At 44.9% G+C, this 14,793-nt stretch overlaps 1 protein-coding gene across 1 annotated transcript in view; it reads right to left on the reverse strand.

The window, feature by feature from the left end:
- DNAH1 (dynein axonemal heavy chain 1) overlaps positions 1-14,793 on the reverse strand; it is a 103,949-nt gene that overhangs the window by 56,218 nt on the left and 32,938 nt on the right. The window contains exons 24-36 of the mRNA XM_067561180.1: positions 13,685-13,864; positions 12,805-12,945; positions 11,868-12,031; positions 11,069-11,182; positions 10,178-10,366; positions 9,044-9,149; positions 8,149-8,262; positions 5,937-6,086; positions 5,319-5,405; positions 4,854-5,040; positions 3,346-3,437; positions 2,632-2,786; positions 565-742 (exon numbers count right to left, since the gene is read on the reverse strand). Coding sequence (XP_067417281.1) covers positions 565-742; positions 2,632-2,786; positions 3,346-3,437; positions 4,854-5,040; positions 5,319-5,405; positions 5,937-6,086; positions 8,149-8,262; positions 9,044-9,149; positions 10,178-10,366; positions 11,069-11,182; positions 11,868-12,031; positions 12,805-12,945; positions 13,685-13,864 — 1,857 coding nt within the window. The remainder of the gene's footprint in view (positions 1-564; positions 743-2,631; positions 2,787-3,345; positions 3,438-4,853; positions 5,041-5,318; positions 5,406-5,936; positions 6,087-8,148; positions 8,263-9,043; positions 9,150-10,177; positions 10,367-11,068; positions 11,183-11,867; positions 12,032-12,804; positions 12,946-13,684; positions 13,865-14,793) is intronic.

A 14,793-nucleotide genomic window follows, 5' to 3' on the forward strand; every position in this document is an offset into this window, starting at 1 on the left:
GACTCTTAGCATGGCTCAGCAATAATGTCACCTATCTCGCTCAAAGGATGTGGCATTAATAGTGCAGCTCTCTGCCACTGGTGTGGGGTGGGAAGCAGATAATGCCACAGGCAGTAAAGCTAATGCTGGGCTTCCTGGTATTTCCATCTCAGTGGACCAGGGAAACAAACGACAGACTCAAACTGGGATTGTCCAAGAAGCAAAAGAGTTCCCAACTCCCCTTGAATGTCTGTAGCATTTGGCCTGTCTAACTCTCCTTGGATAATCGGAGTATGCACTGAAGTCAAAGAGGAAGAACCAGACTTAGACTGTCAGTTCTTTAGGGCAGGGACCATCTTGTTCTATGTCTCTACTGCACCGAGCACATTGGGGTTCTGGTCCATGATGAGGCTCTTAGGTATTACCGCTATACAGATGAGACTCTCTGCAGCAATCCATCCTGCACATAACATTAACTGGAAACGCAAAGACAATTCTTCTCCATGTAGGAAATAGAGGGAATAGAAGAGAGAGCAGACAGAGAGGAGAGAGAAACAGGACAGCAAGAGAAGAAGGGTTAGTCACCTCTGTTAGCTTAATGATTTCTCCAGAGCTAAGACACAGCTTCTTATTATCATCCAGCACAGTGTTCATATTCTCGATCCAGACTGCATCAACTGGTCCATCAAACACATACCATTTCTTATTCGTATCAGTGGCGATAGCTCCCACCCGGATGAGTGATGAAAGAATCCCATCCGTCCTGTCACATGGGAGCAAAGAGGCAAGAGAAGCTGTAACATTCTGCATATCTTATCTCAAAGTGAAATTCTGACCCCACTGAAGTCAATGGCAACATTTCCATCAACTTCCCTGGAGCCAGGATTTCGCTCTGGGGTCATATACTGTGCATCTGGGTGCCTCACAAGTTTATTAATGTGAACAGATAAAGATCTCTCTCTCCTTCCCCAGTAAATCTCTAGAATCTGCACAGCTTCTTAGGATAATCTCATTAGGCAGTAAATGGGTGAATGAACCCAACTTTACGTATGAAATTCCTGATTCCTGTTGCTCCTATGTACACAGTACAACACAGATACTAACAATGCACACACTGCCAGTGGCACTGCTGGAGATCAGTGGGACAGTGGAGGACAGCATGAGGGATGTTGAAGTCTGGGATTTAATCTGCACGTGAAAGTCTACAGTGCAATTGCTGCTCAGACCCTCAATTGCACACTCATTATTAAATAATGATTGTTATTTATATAGCACCACAGATCTTCATGGCCATTGTTACCAAGATCAAAAGAAAACAGACTAGGTCTGAAGCCCAGCTGATTAAAACAGATGGATTTATGTCTCTAAATGTGTTTTATATGGCGGCTGTATTTTTTTTCACGCTGATGTGTCTATGTGCTGCCCTTGGGCAGGAACCACATCGTAAATAAGCTGTCAAGCTGAACTGGAATATACTATAGAAATATCCTTCAATAAAGATTCACTGGAGCCCAGAGCTTGTGAACTTCAGGGTACAGCATGAGAAATATTTATTTGCTTTAGCTTTCCTCAGAGTTCCTTTTTTATTGGTTTTCATAGTTTTCTGGAACACACATTCTTTAACTTTGTTCCTAAGCATCTGGCTGGTATGACAGGACACGTTACAATAACACAAGTGGATCTTGCATTGTAGCATGTGGATCTCCAGCAATGTGCCATGTCCTTCTGAACCAGCCTCAGAGAGGAACATTTAGAAACCCAACCAGAGGGAATTGGGCTGTTGAAAGGGGAAATGGCCCATCAGAAAGTAGTTCTCATTCAGGGGTCTGCAGAATGAGGATGGAGAGCCACTGAAATAATAAATACAAAGATGATATTCAAAGGCACAAAGATAGGTTCCCAACTCGCACTGACTGCCAATGGGAATTAGGAGCCTAACTCCTCTTTGAATATTTCCCCTTAATTATAGAAGCCCATCAGCACAAACCAGATTTACAGAGCACAAAAGGCATTCTTCACGCTTGCCTATAAGGCATGTAAAGCTCGTTGAGGTGTTATATCCTAGGCCTTGTCTACATTACCAAGATAGGTCGACTTACAGCCACCACATTAATTATTGTGGTGCTTGATGTCCATACAACTCTCCTTGGGTCCGTGGTGCACGTCCTCACCAGGGGCACTTCCACCCACCTAAGAGGGGCAAGTGTGGAGAGCTGAGAGCCCGGTCTCTCAGCTCCGCTGGCAGCTCCAGGCCAGGAGGATGGCTGCCCCATAGGCTCCTGGGGGCTTCTCCCCATCCCGTTCTCCACTGGGAGCTCTCCAAGGGAGTGCGGGGCAGCTGCCGAGCTTTCTTGTCAATTGACAAGAATGACAGCCAACAGCTGATGTAAGGAACACCGCGTCTACACTGACACAGCCCGCGCCACCCTAACTACACTGACATAAGCCCTACACCTCTCGTTGAGGTGGCTATATTATCTTGGCATAGCAGGGGAGTTACACTGGCGGGAGGAGCATTTCAGGGTGAACACCTCCACTGTTTTGTCGACAAAACTCTAGCGTAGATCAGCCCCTAGAGAGTTCATAGGTCTAGAGGGATCACAAGAAGCCCTTGACCAGACGAGAGGGAGGATGGTGGGTTTTGTCCTTTACCATTCATGTGTTAGCAAGTCAAACTCTCCATAAAGCTGACCCATAGTGATGGATTTCGGATTCAGTACAAAGTAGTTGACCGCTTCATAATTTCCACCACTGACCGAAGGCTGACCTTTTAGAGAGGTCATTGCAGCTGCCAGGACTTTGTAACACTGCCAAGAAAGGAAGGAAGGGAATTAAATCGTATGGCTTCCATAACAGCATTCACAGAGGGGAAGTAACTCACAGTGACATGATTCAGAAGATAGTGAGGAAGAAGGAGATACTCTGTGCAAGTAGCCTGGGAAACGGATCTATAAGAAAGAGGCCGATCACAGAAAAGAAGGGAAGGAACTTAAATCACCAGTACTAGAGGCTGGTGAAATATCTGGAAGCCCCAAATGATAGTAGCTGAAGCTGGGCAGCCTCAAAGCCATCCTCAAATGTTTGCGTGGAAGTTTAGGACACCACTAGTAAACCTGAGTCTGATCTCAAAGCCCAAAGGAGCAGGCTGCTAATATGCTTCACCACTGCTACAAATCCATACTTTCATCCCTATTCAAAGTCAGAACAAAAACCTCTCACTCCCATGATTCCTGTGCACAGAAAGGCTTGGAAATGCTGCAGCATTAGGGTTTTGTGCAAGGTTTAACACACTTCTGATTCCCCTTTCCACTCCCATCTTGATATTCATAGACACTGTACCCAATGCAGCCTCTCAATCACCCTTACCTTTGTCTTCCCCGAGCCTGCTGGCCCCACCAGCATGAGGCCGTGGCGCACAACAGTGGTTTCATACAGCTGGATGCACTTTATCACGAAACCTGAGAAGGAACAAGATTCTCACTATGGATAGTGTAACCTATTTCACTTGCCAGCAAATCCAAGAACTGCATGCTCCGACTGGCAGAGCAATGGACTTATTGCCCACATCTCATAAACCAGTGTGGTTTTACTGGCCTGTAATGACCATGGCTTCAATCCAGCAAAGCACTCACATATGTGCTGAACTTTAAGCAAAAAGCAGTGCCTCTGAAGACTAGTCCTATCCTTAAAGTTAAGCAGGTGCCACAAAATTAAGTTGGATCGGGGCCCCAACAGCGGTGAGCATATCGTTGGTTCTTTTGGCCAAACAGTCATTAGCCATAATCATTAGAGCAGTGATACTCAGAGCTCAGTGCTTCAGGAGCCAAAATTAGCCACCAACATTACCCAAAAGAGTCGCAGTGTGTGTGTGTGTGAATTCATTGTTTCATTTACTGTTTATTATTCTCTCTTTCCATACACACACACACATTTATTTTCACAGCAAAATGACTGACCAAGTATTATTATTGTATCAACTACAATTGGTTAATAACCTAATAAAAGCATCCTGATTGGTTAATAACTTAGAGCCGTTAATAATTACATCACCCAGTGTTTTAATATCATATGGAGCAAGGAGCAGCAGGAGACACATTAGAAAGCCACTTGCGGCTCAGAAGCCTCAGTCTGAGTATTGCTGCATTAGAGTAATTCAGCTCCTAGCAACCAAGCAATAACTTAACATCTCTATCATATTTCAAGAGCTCATCAAGGAGCGATGCATCCAATAACAACAGATGACACCACATTCTGCACTGGAACCCTTCATTTCATTGTTCAGCAGTCTCCCTGTGCAGCATGGCACTGAATAAAGGGAATACCTGGTGTCATCTGTAGTATTAAGGGGAAAATGGCAAAGCAACATAAAACAATTGTTTTGAGCCCTTTATTGCTTGCTTCTTTATAATGTATAAAGATTTCAAAGATGTGTTTTGTTTGTTTTACGTTTTTGACTTCTATTTTGCATTGGAAATATTGGGATTTATTCCATTTTTCTGGAGGCCGCTGACAAGTTTTGGAGACCTTGGAATGAGACACCATAGCTGGAGATTAAAATCCAAGGTGCAGATCTCCCACCATAAGAGTCAACACCCCTCACATATTCAATAGGGAGTGGGAGGGGTGCTACTTGGGCTTTGACCTCCAACTTTGATGTCACTTTCCAAGTCCTCCAAACATTGCTTAGGAGCTCTGTGAAAGAGAGGTAAGTCAGGGCCTGATATTTCTGTTGTACCGAAGAGTAAAACACTAGGGAAAAAGTTGATGCTATTTTCACATGCCATAGAGAAGAGAGCGCATGCATGTGTATATACACACAGGCACGCATGTTTTAGTTTACTTTGCCATTCACTGTTAAGAGCTTTCCCACTCACCGTCAACATCCTTCAGGTTGTCTTTGATGCACGATTTGCGGATTGCTTCTTCCAGGATGCCATACTCAATAGGCTCCTCTTTGATCTTGGGAAACAAGTCAGAGACAATACCATTGAACAGCTTGAGGTCATCCTGGAGGAACTTGGGTACATTGACATCCCGGATGGCCCTAAGGCAGATCAGCTCCTGCAAAGAATTAAGGACCAATAGTTAAACGGACTCTACTCGCCTTCCTGCTTCCTTCTACAAGATGCCAGTCACATACATCCCTCATCATCAGCCTGGCGTACCAGGGTCTTCACTTCAGAAGTCATGTCTATTTTGTTCTTTTTCTCAGGTTGCACCTCTGTAAGCCCCTTTAGAATTCTATCTCCATGGAATTCGTAATGACTGCAGCAACCCCTGCCAGTGAATATAGGACAATGTGCGTGGAACCATTAAGGATGAAACTAGAGTGTACTTGCTTCATTCATGGTAGGATTCTCTCTCTTTAGGTTGCCAGCAGCTGAGATCACAGTCTTCACAGCTCTCATTCCAAAGTCATAATGATCCTGTAGCAGGCATGGAGGAAATTACTAATTAGACACTAGAGCACCACCCTGGAACAGCGAACCTGCAATCTCAATCTATTAGGTAAGGGGAAGGGGATACTTCCTTGGAACAGCAGCCCTCTCACTCCAATCTGTTTGATAGGTAAACTAGAAAAGTCGTCTTCTTTGAACAGCTAGTCTTACGCCCCAGGAACTTCATCCTGGATGAGGCGGTGGAAGGTAACTGGATGAAGAGGGATATTGAAAGGAACTGCTGCTGGGTCCAACAGTCATGTGAGAGAAGTTCTGCACATTCGTGTAAAGTAAATGAAAGTACAGCACGAGGGATAGCTGGGCCACAATTGGATGCAAATCAGCATCAAAGAAGAATGAGATGGATGAAGGATGGCCACTGATGTGGTTATGAAAGGGGGAAGGCTCAAAGGTCTCTGGACCATTCGGCTATTAAGGAGTTTTGAATTTAGAGAGGTACCCCAACACTCCAGGGCCTTCCCAATTTTAGAAAAGGCTAAATGTCAGGAAGTCACAGACCTGGCTACTGAGCTGTTCCGATGACAGTTTGAACGTAGTGGTGATCTTCTTCGCTAGGACCTTGGCTTCATTGAACCCAAAGGAGTAGAGTGAGATCTCCGCAATCATGGAGTAATCTGGAACCATCATAGCCACAGGACGGAAGAGAGCCTGGAATATACAAATCCATTAGGACGGGACGAAGACACCACTTTATTCCCTGCTCCCTCCTCCAGCAGGTCTAGAGCTGTGTGAGTTGTACTATCAGGCTGCTGCTTGGGGACACAGAAGGAGCTTTCTGTGAGATCTGTCCCAGTCTCAGTGTTTATTCACAGATGTGATTATTGACATTGAAACAATCCCAGAATCCTACCAAAAGCATCTTCTTTTATCTCTTGTGACATGGGCATGCCCAGATCACCAACCATCCTGGTGCACTGACTGGCAGAATCACAGCGTTGTCCATTTCTTATAATACTGGATACATTGTTCTCTAGGGAGGACACTATGGTTCAGATTAACACCGCGCAGTCTAGGCTGGCTAAGCTGGGGTGGGTAAGCTGCAGTGGCACAAAGAAACCATGCAAGTTCCCCTTTGCCAAGAGATCTGCTGGAGATTGGTGCTATTCACATAGGACACAATGCTGGTGGAGGAAAAGGCATGGTCTGGACAGCCAGAGAACAGACTGATTCAGTTCATCTCCCCCGGGCAGCTTCCACGGGGGAGGAGGGGCTCCTATGGCTCCCCAACCACAACTGATAGTTGCCCTGCCCCAATCAAAATGCTGAAGGAGAGCAGCAGCTCTCTTGGGGCACCAGATGATGCAGAGAGGAACAATTTACAGTTTCAGTGATTCTGGCCTCAGACTTTGCAGCGTCCATAGTTTCACCATTAACAGAGTACATACCAAGGTGTAGTTCTATCCTGGAAAGGTACAGCATAAAAATGGCGCTATAGAGGTGCAGGTTTAGTGTCTCTGTCTCAACACCACCAGATAGTTAAAAATTAGTCAGTTATAACAATCTGTGCCACAAACTCACCCTGGACCCATCAGCCAGGCCAGATCACACTCAGCTCAGGTCCAAGCAAAAAGAAAACCTGTTTGCCTTTTTCACAATCATAATGAAGATTATAAAGTTAAGAGCCTATGTTTTCTAAAGAAGCTAGTGATTTTAGGTGCCTCCATTTTTGGGAGCTCAATTTGACACGCCTGATCAGATTTTCGAGATTTTCAAAGGGGGGCACTCAGCATGCTCAGGAAATCAGGTCTTTTAAGGTGTCTCCAGTTGAGCCCCAAAAACTTGCTGGGTTCTTTGTAGATGGAGATGTGGATGTTTCTAACTACATTTTATTTTTCTTATTGCATCCACTGTGTGCTGAGTATTTTTCCAGCCATTTGGCCAGCAGGACAGAGACCAACCTCAGTTTTCATGCCTGATAAAGGGGTATGGAATTGAGAGATGGAGCTATGCGGACCAGCTGTACCAGGACTTCTGCCATGCACGTGGCCTCCTGTATACACCGGCAGGTACTGGTCCAGCAGGAGATAATGTGAACACTCCTGCTTAGGTGGTGTAATTTCACTGGAGGGAGCCAGAAATCTCCGCAATACCTGGGCAATCAGTTTGCATGGACAAAAGGCACTGTAGACACTGTAATCATTAGCTGTGTCACTCTTTTAAATCCCTTCTAGAGACAGAACCAAAAAGTCATTAAGCTGTTCCAGAAACTGAGTCTTTCATGCTGGGCTGCTCCTAAATCCCCAGACCAGCCCATTCTAAGCTGCCTCTGTACTGTATGGAGCAGCCGCCACAGGCTTCCCTTATTAATGTTAGGCCTCTCCACCCCTTAAATCTTTGTCTGTTCAACTCCTGTGACTTGCCATAATCCCAAGTGGACAGCTATATCCATCTCCCATACTATGTGAGGTGGGAGGGTGAGGTACAGAATATATTCATTTTTCAGTAATAATCTGGATATTTTAGGCCCTTATATTGCCCCTATCATATTAATCTTTAATGTATTTATCCTCTCAACATCCTTGTGAGACAGAGCAGTGCTAATAGCCCCATTGTACAGATAGGGAACTGAGACACTCTGATGATTTGCCCAGGGTCACACAGGAAGTCTGTGGCAGAGTAGGGAATTGGTCCCAGTCTCCCAAGTCCCAGACTAGCAGATCACAGAACCATCCTTCCTCTCTGTGCTAGTGCAATGATGGTGCTTACTTACCTTTAAGTTATCAGGTAATTCAGTGCGTCCAGCATATCCAGGGTTCATGGTGATGAAGACTGCACAGGATGGGACCAGTGGGATCTCAGCTCCTTCAAACATGAAGCGGTCCACCTAGAAAACCAAAACATGGCCATGCGAACAGACAAAGGTAGGGACTCTGGAATTAAATAAGCAGGTGACAGTATCTTCCACTGTGCCAGAAAAAAAGCACCTCCCACACAGAAACCCAGTCTTACAAGCACTATTTCTTCTCCCTTTCTGAAGAGCCCAGCTCTTACACAGATGATTTACTGATCACTTACAATGTTTCTTTTGCTCATGAAAAGGCTTCCAACCCCCAGCTATAAACAAGGAGCCGCCTTCATATTTATTCTGTCTGTGAATTGGGGGCAGAATTAACTTGTGGCATGAGGCAAGAAAAAGCCTGAAATCCAGTTTCAGATGGTGGATAAAGCATCAGAATTCATTGCAAGCAAGTTTCTAATACCAAGCTAAAGTCAAATCGCTTTGGATCTAAACCTTTATCAATCCTCCCAGGAACAGCACAGTGCTTGACTGTAATCTGAGTCTCCATATGGGGACCAGAATTCAGCTTCTAGTGTGTGTGTATGGGGAGGGGAGGGGCCTTTGGAACTATCTGAAGGCTGGATAACACACTGTGAATTCCTTTGATCATTTATGAGCAACCATCCTAGGTTGTACCTATTGCAACGGTACATCTTACTTCTTGCATTGCAGTGGAAACCAACAGGAATGGCAGCACAATCCACATTGGCTCTACGTTTAGAACCAAATATAGGAGGAGAGAAATAAAGGACAATGTCAGGGACTCTTCCAATCCAGAGTCTAAATTACCATTCTATATCTTTGAAGACATACACTCTTGGCTCACCCTTTGCTGCTGGGCCTTCTGAATGGTTGTGATCTGCTGGGCCACTACAGACAGCACCTCAACGTCAATGCGGTTAAATTCATCAAAGCAAGCCCATGCTCCGGAGCTGAGCAGGGAAAGGAAAACCAAGGCAGAGTCAAGTACACAGAGATAGGGAGACATTCACAGTGGCTAGCAGTTCAATCAGACCTAAATATCATATCTGTGTGTGGGTGGCCATGTGAGAGAGAGAGACAGGAAATGAATTCAGCAGTCCTCAGCATTGCTGCTAGGATTCTACACCATGGTTACCAGAGGAGGTAACCACATGGACAGCCTGATTCAAACACAGCATATTGCAGGCTTGCTATCAAAAGGGACATCAACTCAGTCTCTCATTTTGTACCCATGCTGCGGGGGCAGCTGGCATAATTTAGACATCTAAGATTCCTGCTTTGCAATTCCAAGAAGAGAAGTCTGTGCGTGAGAGAGTTCCTTTCATCATTAGGGATGGTCAAAAAAGGACACAAAACTACTTGCAAAAAAAGGTCTGACAAAATATACTGGAATGCATTCACTGAACGTGTGCAATGAACAATTGAACCAGCTCTGTTTGTTGTGCAGAGAATGGGGCCAATTCTATAAGGATTCCTTGGGAATCACAACAGGCTCTCTGGGCTATTTAATCTTGCTTATGCTCAGCAGGTTCTCTCCTCTGGAGATCTGAGATGTCTGAGGACTGACCCTAGTCTGACATGTAAGATACTATGTAAAGGGTCAAATGAGTACATTTGAGTGGGTAGCATTTGTAGACAGCCCCAAATGAAAATGGTGCAAAGCATTTTATTTTTGCTTGACAAGAATCCAACTGTTCCTTTATACATGCCTCTATCCTTCCTTCCAACAGACATAAGGCTACCACTGACAACCTGCGGTCATCCCATCACTCATTTGTTCTGGAACTGCAAAGCTCCTAGATAATTAAAACAACACAAAAAGGCCCTTCATTCCCCCAGACTGCTATGCCCCAGACTGCTATCCCTGTGGCTATCACAGCAACGCCCTCATCCACTCTGATTGTCAGCAACTCGCCCCCTTCCCACCCACTTGTAAGGCACATGTGACATTTTATTTTTCTTAAACCACTTTCTTCACCTGGCTAGTCCCTTCAGGAATTTTCCCATAGCCATGAAGTCAAGCTGGTCAGAGCAGTTGAACACTACTGTCTGTATGGCTAGAGCTTTCCCCAGATCTTTAGTTGTTTCTGTTTTGCCTGTTCCAGCAGGTCCTGCAGGCGCGCCTCCAAATTTTAGATGCAGGGCTCCAGTAAGTGTCAAGTAGCACCTACAGCAATGAAGAAACCGATGATCATTAGAAGCATTTCTACTTGGGCTTAAGAACTGTAGATCCCGTTTCAAATATTTAAGGTGATCTGCTTTGCCTATCTGCCTGGCATGATCACTGGGAAATCCATCCCAAATTATTCAGAGCTTTACTTATTCAGCACACCACACTGGGATTTAGCTAAGCAGCTTCTGTTAACATTAATGGGAGATGCATGGCTAAACCCTTGTATAGTCTGATGGAAAATTCTCTCTCTGTCTGTCTGTCAGGAGGATGATTACTATAAGAGGGTTAGTTATCATCATCATTATTAGGAAATAGGCATACTACATGGTACTGGTTTACCTGTCTAAGCATGTGTAACCACCAGGAATAGAATGGTCCCTTTGTTATTCAGATGGATTTTTTGTGTGTGTCTCAGAGCAGTTCACTAAGAATCAAGCCAGAGAATAAATCTTTAACTGGCTAGTGGGAGCATGGATACTTAGGAATCCTTTAAGTCCAGTGTCAATAAGGGCCCAGTCTACCTCATCTCAAGTAACACCTGGCTATACAAACAGTCCCAAGGCTACTTGTGTAATGAAGTGCTGCTCAGCACGAGTAAGGCTGGGAGAGTAAGACCCTCGGTTTAAACTCAATGAGATCTGTTCATCCTGAACTACCTAGATGCTTAGTTATTATTCAGAGAATAATCTCTGTAACCTGTCAGTGAGAGGCGTGATCACCAGGCGTCCACTGTTTCCCAAATATTCATAGCCATAGATGAATTCAGCATTCACTGCTCGGATGTACAGATCATTCCTTGTCCAGTAGTATCTAATGAGGAGTGAAAACAGGATCTCAAAGACGAACAAGCACTAGCAGGAGTACAATAATAGCAAGAGCCAAAAGGGCCACTGTCTGTGGCTGATAAAATTCACTGCACTGCAGGCTCTTAAGGGTCAGGCATCACCTCAGCCCTGGATCAGAGATCATAAATACTTGCTTTAGAAAGGCAGTGGTGTTGCTGGAAGGACAATCCTGACCTCTCTGATGCCATGGAACAATTATAAGCAGGAGGTGCTGTGCAATGGGAATGTCGACAACCCTCACTGGTCCTGACAGCTGATGACACTGTCAAACATCATGGCTCCCCATTGGGCATGGGCACACCTCTTAGTGGTGAGGCAGATCAATGCCTTTTGCATGTGGTGGCACAGACTAATCCATATATCACATGCAGGAGTATGTGCCCCAGAGTCTGGGTCTGTCCTAACACACCCTGACAAAGGCAGGCATGAGCTGGGTTACAGCCAAGCAATCAAGATGGTGGAACAGACTATAATTTACTCCTTAGTAAGACATTCAATCCACTTGGCTCGAAGATTAATCTTAAATACTACTACATAGATACACTATGCAAACACACTTGATTTCCCTGTGTTACTAATGATGCCAATCAGTAATGGTGATGGATGGTAGCCAGTGAATCTGGACCAGGTTTGACGGCCGTTTCCCTTACCTGAGCTGAGAGATCCATTCAAAATCATTCTCACTCATCACATTCTCCTCAATCAGCTTAGCAGCGACATCCTTGGCATGGACTTCAATCACAATGAGAGCCGATAACACTGTTCGCTGCATCCGAGACAGCTTTCCTCGAACGAGGGCCACCAGATCACTCAGCTGTGCAAGGAAAGTGAAGCTAGTCAGAACCAGCTCAGAACTGCATTCTGGCTCCAATTCTCTAACCAATAAGGTATTAAACAAGGGAAGTAGGAGGAGAGGAAGGATGATCCAGTAGCTAGGGCACTAATCTGAACCCTAGGAGACCCAGGTTCAATTCCCTCTTCTGCCACAGTCTTCCTTTGTGACCCTGAGTAAGTCACTCAGTCTCTCTGTGCCTCAGCTCCCATCTGTACTGTGGGGATAATAGCACTGCCCTGCCTCAGAGGGGTGTCGTGAGAATAAATACATTCAAGATTGCAAGGCACTCAGATGATGGGAGGTACCACTCTTCGTATGAGATGCTGAACTCTGACTTAGGGCTGGGTGTGGATGCACTGATGAAATAGGCCATTGTTACATAGGACCACACCTCCAGATGGCAAGTATCCCATAGGTTATGGGAGCATAGCTCTGATAAGGTCATATGCTAGATGGGGCATATGCAGGTTAAGAGGAGAATGGAAGAGCTACTAGAAATCTCATTTTACTGCATTCACTATTTTCCCCCACTACCTTTGAAGTTCAACTCTTTCAAATACTAATGAAACATAACTGTTGAAAACAGCTGACCTAACTCTGGAAAATTTCTCTGTGTGCAACTGCATCAGTATCTCAGGTTATGTTGTTGACTGATTTGAAGTCAGGATTGTTTTCCATGTAGAAGGTGATATAAGACCAGGGCTTTTCGTGGAGAAATCTAAACCTGGTCTGCACGTATTCATCTTTCCTACCTGAGCGCTCAGCTGTGGAAACAGCCTGGTGGACAAATCCCCAGCTTCCAGGGCCTCAGATACTTCCTTTGTCCAGAAAGTTTGACAGCCAGCGATGGTCACCTGCCCAGGCCATTGCAAGACCCACGAAGTACGTGGTGTCTTTAAAAAAAACCAACAATATTATACTAGTACTAAGCACAATGAATCTTTAATTTCATGATCCCTTGTCTCTATACATTCCCCATCTTCTCATGCCCCATGTGCCCCCTATCCAATTCCATGTCAGACAAAAAAATTTCTACTTAGTTGTCTACCCTATTTTCTCCAGTTGCCATGAAAAAGCTTTCCCACAGTGCTGGGTATCTATACAATGGATGCTGTAGTTGCAGTCTCCGCTTGCATAGCCAGATGCTGCTGCAAAGCATTTGAGTGGAGAACTGCCAAATGCAGATGAAGACTGGGAATCCATGGGAGCCATCAGAACAGGCTTCCACTCCTACAGCTAATTCCAGTTTATTGGAGCTTCAGATTCCTAGAGTATAATAATGCTTAAGATTTCTGATGCCCCATCGTTTTTTATCTTCCTTTCTCCCAGCCACCAACTGAAGTGTGATGTCGATTTTCTACCTGCATCCATCTGACATTGAGACAATGGCTGAGATTCTTCCCATTGGCTTCAGGAATTAATCTGGCCCTATGTTACTAGTATCATCTCATTGCTCTATGTGATCGACCCAAGCACTGGAGGAGAAGATAAAAGAGCATAAGAAAAAACTCTGCTGGCTGTCAACAGCAACCTCTCTCTCTTGAGCCGAGACATGCCAAACACCACCTGTTGAACTCCACCTGTATTTGTGGGTGAAGAGCAGAAGAACAATATGGGGTATTAGACTCTCACATGTGGATAAGCCCTGATGGATCTTTCAATATTGTCCCGCACGCTAGCCTTCATAGATTTCTCGACTTCCAGCAGCCAGTCCTCCACATTGCCAGTGGGATAAATAGGGAAAAACAGCTTCACCTCCTCCCCTTCTGCAGAGTACATGTGTGTGATCTCTAGGTCCTCTTGGAAGAGTAGCTAATGGGAGAATCACAGCACGATATTAGTGAAGAGTTCCCCTTCTATCCCTGTCTTCCTATCAACACAGGACAAGAGACGAGGAATTGAGACATTGTTTCCACATGCATACCTGCAATATTTTTGTCCTGCTGACTGTAAAACCGTGTGCCTCTAGGTTACAGCAAAATTAACCACTCAGGACCAGAGCCAGATTGTCTCCTAGTGCACAGCTGTGTAGCTTCATTGAAGTTAATAGAGTTACATTGATTTAGGCTAGATATAAATCTGGCCCACAGTGTGGTTGTGGTTACTGATACTAAATGTACCACACGTGCAAAATCATCATGCCTCTCCATGAAGTGAAAGAGGATTACATGACAACATGGGGCTCGCGTTAATCTCTGGTATAATTTGACTCAAGTGAAGCAAGTTACATGTGGGATGAATTTGTCTCATTGCATGTCTAGGAATCAGTAAATCCTTGTAACTCTCAATTCTGTTCTTCCAGTTCACCGCCCCTGTGGCTAGAATTCTTTGTTGTAAGAATAAAAGTGTAAGGACCCAATCCAAAACCCAAAAGAAGTCAATGGAAGTCTGTCTATTGACTCCAAGAGGATTTACATCAGGCACCCAACTACATTTCCTTTCTACTTCTTCCCAGGCTAATGACTATCACATGTATTTTTAGTGCTGGTGTGAGATTAGGACTGACCATCCTTGAGTTTAAAGTCTTCTAGAAATAATAAAACAGGCAAATCACCTGTGTAAGCTTCCCCCTATGACCCAGCTAGTGAGTTCAACCATGACTTAGATGGGACACCCAGGGCTAAGACGGTAACTCAACTTCTGCAGCCCTTTCACTTCTTGGCCTCTCCTGAGGCCATCTATAAGGTGACCAGCTATGGTGATGGTGGTGTGGACACTTCTCCACTGAGAATGGAGGAACT

The sequence above is a fragment of the Emydura macquarii genome, unplaced genomic scaffold (genome assembly GCF_026122565.2).
Source record: "Emydura macquarii macquarii isolate MOO-44397 ecotype Brisbane River unplaced genomic scaffold, CSIRO-AGI_Emac_v2 contig_2369, whole genome shotgun sequence".
Lineage (NCBI taxonomy): Eukaryota > Metazoa > Chordata > Testudines > Chelidae > Emydura > Emydura macquarii.